Here is a 6,889-nt window from a genome sequence, read left to right as displayed (position 1 = left end):
CGCTCGCCCCAGGGAGTTCCTGTCTTAGCAGGAATTCATACCAGATTGATCTGAGCAGCTGGGGCAGCCTGGATGGGAGGGTGTATGGTGGAGAGCAGGGATCAAAGGCTCTGTCTGTGAGGGGCTGGGGAGGGAGAGAGCCTGGGAGGCGGGCATGTGTGTGCTGGCTTGCCCACAAGTTTTAGGAAATGAGAGACAGAGAGCGGGACACAGAGTAAAAGACAGGGTAAAAGAGAGAGAGAGCGAGAGAAAGAAAGAGCAACAGAGAAAGAGACCCATTAAGGCAAAAAGAGACAGACAAGAGACTTAGAGAGATATACAGAGAGAGACAGAGACAAAGACAAAGGAGACACAGAGAGGCTGAGAACAGAGAAGAAAGGAGAAACAGTGAGAGGGAGAGAAAGAGACTGGAGACAGAAGAACACCAGGACACTAGGAAATGATGAAAGAAGAAGAGACAGAAGAGAGGTCAAGGACAGAGACAGGGAAGCAGAGACAGAGGGAAAAGGAGAAACAGAGACTGAGACTAAGGCGGAGTCACGTTTATTCATTGATTCCACATTTATTGAGCACCTAGCCATAGCAGGCGCAGCAAGAGGCACAGATCAGTGCAAGTGGACACAAATGGTAGGGACCAAGATACAGCAATAAAGAAAGAAACTGAGATCGAGACGAGAAAGAGAGGGAGAGGCAGAGATTGCAAACTAACATAGAGACTGAGCCGAGGACGGTGAGAGAGTGTCAGAGACAAAGGGCCTGCAGGCAGAGAAGGCTGCAGGCTCTCCGTCCCCAGCCCCACCGCCAGCTGCCTGACCTCCCTCCCCTCAGCCTCGGCTCTTTCCTGCCGGCTCAAGAGGAGGCTCTGGCTGCTGACAGCTCCTCCCCTCCTCCTCCTGTCCCAGATTCCTCTGCCTGAACCCCAGTCAGGACGGAGGCCAGCCAAATCTGGAGCAGGAGGATGGAGCCGGTGGATAGGTATAAAAACCTTCCTCTCCGCCCAGAGACCTCCTTGAGACCATCCTTTGCTCCCACGGAGCCCCCAAGATACAGGAGAAGGTTTGTGTGGTGGGGCGCAGGGAAGGGATGAGTGTGTGAATTGCGTTTCCAAAATAGCCAGAGTAGGAGCGTCTTCCTTCTGGGGTTTGTGTACCAGCCGCCAACGTACCAAAACCTCCCTGAAATCTGGAACTGAGGGAGGAAGCCATTTGTAGCGAATGCTGAGCCCTCCCCCCATCTCCTCCCACGTCATCACTGAGAAAAATGTCGCAGAGGAGAGGGTGGGCTGGAGAGGCAGTCACCTACCCGCTGGTGCCGGGTCTCTGGGCCTGGGAGAAACGCCAGTCCGTGTTGGGCGGAGCTTGCTGTGGAGAAAACAGAGGGAAAGGGGCTGAGTACCCAAATGGGGTAAGATGAGGGCGAGGTAGGCTCATTTTCAAAGACAAAATATACCTCAGGTCTCAGAGGTCTGAGGTAACAGAGACAAAGAGATAAAATCACAGTTATCTGACCACAGTGAGCAAACCCAGATTCCTTTCCTAAGGAACCAGCCCCTTCCTCCCTGCCCCCAGACTCAGAACTTCTGAGGAGAGATTCAAGGGCTGAAAGCATCTTCTGTGAAACCGGGGGGAGGGGTGCAGAGAAGGCCCCCAAAAGTCGCAGAGGAGGTTTTTACATGGGAATTCCACCAGCCCTAGAAAGAATTTCATTCAGCTCCTCAGCTGGGAACAAAGCAGCCTCTGCGGCAAGATGTCTGCCGCTCTGGGTAACCCTTTTCATGCCAGGTTGTGCCTTTACACATTCAGAAGGACACCTCCTTCAGACCCCTGGCTCTCAAGGATCCCTTCCCACAGCTAAATACATTATTAATTTAGGAGTTATGCCAGACTGGGCCTTTGGATGGCAGGGCATCCAAGCCCCAGGACACCTCCCACCCCCAGAACTCTGTGCCAGACAATGGCTTTGACTAAGGAGGAGAGAACAAGGCAGCTCTGTCTGGAACAGAGAGAACTGCTGGGATGGAGCCCGGCAGAGATCAAGCTCCCACAGGCTCCAAGGAGAGCCAACGCAATCTCCAGGGCTCCCAAGGGGCAGATCTGTAGGCCTCTCCCACCTGGATGAAGGTGTGGGACTCTAGCCAGCCACTTCACTTCCAAGACCCTCCCAGCCTTTGCAGAGGGTGTATTATCCCATCACACACTCTCATGGAGCACCTCTAGAGCCATTTCCTCTCCATTCTGGGGTGCTCTGGTAATTGTCACACTCACTCCCAGGAGCAGAGAGGGAGGTGTGAGCACCTCCGATTACACTGGGGAGAAGGAAGACCCAGGGCTGCCAAATGACTCACTCTAAGTCTCACAGGTGGCAGTGATGTAAGCAGAACCCGGAAACTTAGCATCCCAGGTACAATAGGAGTTACAAGCACCATTCTGGAGCTGCCATGGGGAAGGGTACAGGGATGTCCAGCTCTCAGTTACTATATTCTTAGACACAGCAGAATCTACATGGAGATGCAGAAACCATGACAGACTGGAGGACAGGAACTAGGCCAACTCACAACCTACATCAGGACAGCGGGTCCAAGTTTGTTCAATTAGGGATGCTCAGGAATAAGGAGCCCCAGTAGGCTTTTCTTCACGTGTTAGGCTCTAAAAGGGAAAGAATGCCCCCCTTTGCCTCATCCCAGCAGACACAGACCATCTCTCCTGTTCTCCAGTTTTACAAGTACCAAGTGATTGAAAGCACAAATTCTGGAGTTAAGACAGACCTAGATTAGATCTTTTTCGACCACTTACCCTGTGAACTCGAGCAAGTCACTTGAGCTCTGTGAAACTCAGTTATAAGAGGGAGGATTCTAGGACCTACCCAACAAGTGTGCGGAAGAGCAAAGGAGACGTTGTGGTTCTCTAAGAGGAAGTTGTAGTAAGGCTCTCTCAATTAGCCATCAGAATCACATGGGGGTGTTGTTCCAAACTATAATTCTGATTCAAGGGGCAGGATGGGGTACAGACATATTTTGAATAAAAGCTCCTGGAGTTACAGAAACGTGTGCTTTTTACCATTATAGTTTCCCCATGTATGCAAGCACCCTGCTGGCTTCTGGCAGAGAGGCCATGGCTTTCCAACAACCAGGGAAAGAAAGACTTGCCAGAGTGTCAGATAATTTGGTCACTCCCAAAGCCCTGATCCTAGATCGCTGGGCACATGTGGTGACGACGGAGCCAAAAGCCTATGTCTTAGCATCCAGAGCCCAGGTGTTCCAGGGTCCCACTTCCCGCCAGAAGACAGGTCGGTGGTGCCACAGAGGGCCCAGGCGGCCTGTCCTATAGAGGCCTGTTCGCTCGTCCCAGGCCGGACCCCGCCGTCCCTTGGGCCACAGGGCAGCCTGGCCAACCCGAGCTAGGCTTCTTGGCTGGAGGCACCGCCGGCCTCCGCTCTGAGCCCTGGGCCCGGCGGGATCCGCCAGCCCGCGGGTCATAGAGTGCTGCCCGCCCCGCGCCTAGAGCGCCCAGAGTGGCTACACTGCAGGCGACTCTGGCTCGTCAGGAGGCGACCGGTCCAGGTCCGGGCGGGCTCGGGAGGCGGCTCCAGAGTCGTCAGGGGCAGGACGGCCACAACTTGGGCGCGCTCAGTCAGTACCTCTGAGGCGAGCAGCAGGGTGGGAGGGAAGCTGTGAGCGGGCTGGAACAGCCAGTGTACCTGGCAGCGAGCGGCTGGCAGTAAAAGGCGGTGTACGTGGAAGACCAAGTGCGAGGGGGCGTGTGCGTGCGCGGGTGAGGCGCGGCGAGCCCGTGCGCGGTGCGTGGCTCGTGCGGGCCCTGAGGGCGCGCTTCTGCTCTGTCCACAGACGCGTTGGTTTGATGTGGGAATAAAGAGGGTTGGGAATAACAGCGAGGTCACAGGTCAAGGGAGTGGGGAGCAACCTAAGAAGAAACCTCAGGACCAGTGGAGCGTGCCCGCACCGGAGCCTCGGAGGCTGGCTGCAGGCGTGGATCTGTGACCGCCTCCACCCGGACCCCGGACCTGGCGGAAATCGCCAGAATGATCGCCAGACCCCAGGCTTTTCTGAATGTGGGGTCGGTCCTTTCCTGTCTCCCCCTCAACCACAATCACCATCACCTCCCCGGGCTCAGAGTCCCCATCCCTGCCTCGGCCACACCTCTGGTTCCACACAATCCGTCCAAACAGTCCCGACATTCGGGCCGAGCCCGCACCAGAGGAGCGGATGCCAAGTTCAAAGTCCCTGATGTGGCTGGGCGGCTTCTCCATTGCCGCCCCCAGGGGTCGCGCTGAGCCCCTCACCTGGCTCCGCTCCCGCAGCGTGTTAGAGCGGGACCGGAAGGTGTCAGGCTCCTGTGCCAGAGCTGAGGGCTGCTGGACGCTGAGGGGCCTTAGAAAAGTGAAGTCACTGCCGTCCGAGGCTGGTGAAAAGCACGTCCTGTAGCAATGGCTGTGCGAGTCTGTGGGCCGCAGCGTCACCTCCATGTACTTGAGTGTGCCGTCTGAGCTCACCTGTAGGTTGGGGCCGGACTGCTTATAGAACTCCCGGGAGGGCGAGTCCTGGCGCCCACAGCACTCACCCCCACCCCCATCCCCGTCTGCGTGCCCCCGAAGGCACTTAGCTGACAGAAAGGTGAAGGTGACTAAGGATAAGAGACTGACGGCCACAAGAGCCACAATGAGATAAAGGGTAAGGTCTGAATGCTCAGGAGGGTGTGTGAGGAAGTCGCTGGATTTGGGCATTTCCTCAGGGTCCTTATCCTCCAGAATCAGAAGCACTGTGGCTGTAGAGGAGAGTGAAGGGTCACCATTATCCCTCACCAGGACCACCACCTGCTGGGTGTCAGGGTCATCCTCCAGTAAGGCCCGGGCTGTTCGCACCTCACCAGTGTGTGCAGACACCAGGAACAGTCCTGGGGCTGTGGACTGTGGCAACAGTGAATAGGAGAGCCAGGCATTGTGGCCTGCGTCAGCGTCCACGGCTGTCACCTTGGTGACGAAGGAGCCAGGAGGGGCAGAGCGAGGGAGACGCTGGGGGACCGAGAGATCCCGGCCTGGTCTGGGGTGCAGCACGGCTGGGGCATTATCGTTCTGGTCCAGGACAAACACATGGAGAGATGTGTTGGCGTGCAATGGGGGAGAGCCAGAGTCTCGAACGCCCACCACGATCTGCAGCATCTGCAACAATTCGTAGTCGAAAGTGCGCTGGGCAAACACCCGCCCATCCGCAGGGTTGACATACACAAAGGAGGAGGCTGGGGCTCCCTGAATCTGATGCCCTACAATGAAGTAGGTGAGGCGAGCATTTTCCCCAGTGTCTGGATCAGAGGCAGCCACGGTGCAGAGAAGGGAGCCTGGAGGCCGGTTTTCTGGGATGTAAGCAGTGTAGAGCTGCTGGGTGAAGTAGGGTGCATTGTCGTTTACATCTGAAATGTTGAGCCTGACGGTGAGATGGGCGTGCAAGGGAGGTGAGCCCCCATCACGGGCCAGCAGCTCAATGATATAGTGGGATGTGGCCTCACGGTCCAAAGGCTGGCTGGTTATCAGTGAGTAGTGGTTCTCAGAAGGCTTAATCTGAAATGGCAGGCCCGAAGAGATATCAAGGCTCACTTCACCATTTCTCCCTGAGTCTCGGTCCCGCACATTAAATAATCCCACTACTATGCCCACTGGTGTGCTCTCCAGGACAGGGTTGACCAAAGAGGCCAATAGTACCTCTGGGGCGTTGTCATTCGCATCCCCCACATCCACTTGAATCACACAGTGGCCTTCCATGGCTGGCTGTCCTTGGTCACGGGCTCTTGCATGAATTTCATAGAAACTTGATTCCTCAAAGTCTATGGGACCCAACACACGGATTGCTCCACTGCTAGGGTCTAGGCCAAAGAGATTCCGCACTGCCTCAGATGTATGGTCTCCAAAGGAATAGTCTAGTTGGCCATTGGTGCCTTCATCTGGATCAGTGGCATTGAGGCGGAGCAGCAGTGTACCCACGGGTGCATTCTCTGGGAGTCCCACACGTAGAACTGAGGACTGGAAGGTTGGAGCATTATCATTGATGTCCAGCACAGTGATGGAGATAAGGGTGGTCCCCGAGCGGGGTGGGATACCCCCATCCACAGCAGTGAGCACCAGCTGATGGCTTGCCTGGGCTTCACGGTCCAGCTGCTGCTCTAGTACCAGCTCTGGGAACAGCTTCCCATCTTTTAGGGTCTTCACATTCAGAGAGAAGTGGCTACTGGGGCTCAGAGTATAGAAGCTCACGGTATTGGTACCCACGTCTGGATCCTGGGCACTATCCAGTGGGAACAGTGCCCCAAGTGCAGCTGATTCTGAGATGCGTATCTCTCGCTCAGGGGTGGCAAAGCTAGGAGAGTTGTCATTGAGATCCAGGATTTCTACCTCTACACGGATTAGTTCCAGCGGGTGTTCGGTCACCACCTGTAGTGGCAGCAGGCAGCTGGTGCTGGCTCCACACAGGCTCTCTCGGTCAATTTTCTGATTCACTGCCAGAGCACCACTCACCAAGCTCAGGGAAAAATAATGCCCACTCTCCTCAGAGCCCAACCGCAGCCGGCGGCTCAACAGATCTGTCAGCTTTAAGCCTAGATCCTGAGCAACGTTCCCCACCAGCGTCCCCGGCTCAGACTCCTCCACCACTGAGTAACGAAGCTGCCCAGACACCCAGCCCCAGGAGCACAAGGACAACATGCACAGCACTTGCCATTTCCCAGCGAGCTGCGGGGGTGTCTTGGGCCCCATGACCCAGAAGTCCCTTCCTGGACACTGACTCTGTGCTGTCCTGTCTCGAAGGCAGACCCAGGGCTTGGGATGTAGCAGCTGAAATCTCTTATGTCTCCTTCCAGCCTCTTAAAAAACTGCTCCGAGGTTT

At 55.9% G+C, this 6,889-nt stretch overlaps 1 protein-coding gene across 15 annotated transcripts in view; it reads right to left on the bottom strand.

The window, feature by feature from the left end:
* Positions 1–6,889, bottom strand: part of LOC112404340 (protocadherin gamma-C3) — a 154,542-nt gene that overhangs the window by 12,796 nt on the left and 134,857 nt on the right. For 14 of the 15 annotated variants that reach the window (XM_024752222.1, XM_024752226.1, XM_024752225.1 and 11 more), the window contains exon 2: positions 1,303–1,361. In XM_024752222.1, the coding sequence (XP_024607990.1) occupies positions 1,303–1,361 (59 nt within the window). Of the gene's footprint in view, positions 1–1,302; positions 1,362–4,299; positions 6,760–6,889 lie in introns of those variants that run through there. The other variant, XM_024752217.1, reaches the window with a different exon arrangement.

This window comes from Neophocaena asiaeorientalis, unplaced genomic scaffold (genome assembly GCF_003031525.2).
Source record: "Neophocaena asiaeorientalis asiaeorientalis breed wild unplaced genomic scaffold, Neophocaena_asiaeorientalis_V1.1 scaffold204, whole genome shotgun sequence".
In the NCBI taxonomy this organism is placed as follows: domain Eukaryota; kingdom Metazoa; phylum Chordata; class Mammalia; order Artiodactyla; family Phocoenidae; genus Neophocaena; species Neophocaena asiaeorientalis.
Note: the sequence above shows the minus strand (reverse complement) of the source record. Positions and strands in the feature narration are given on the sequence as shown.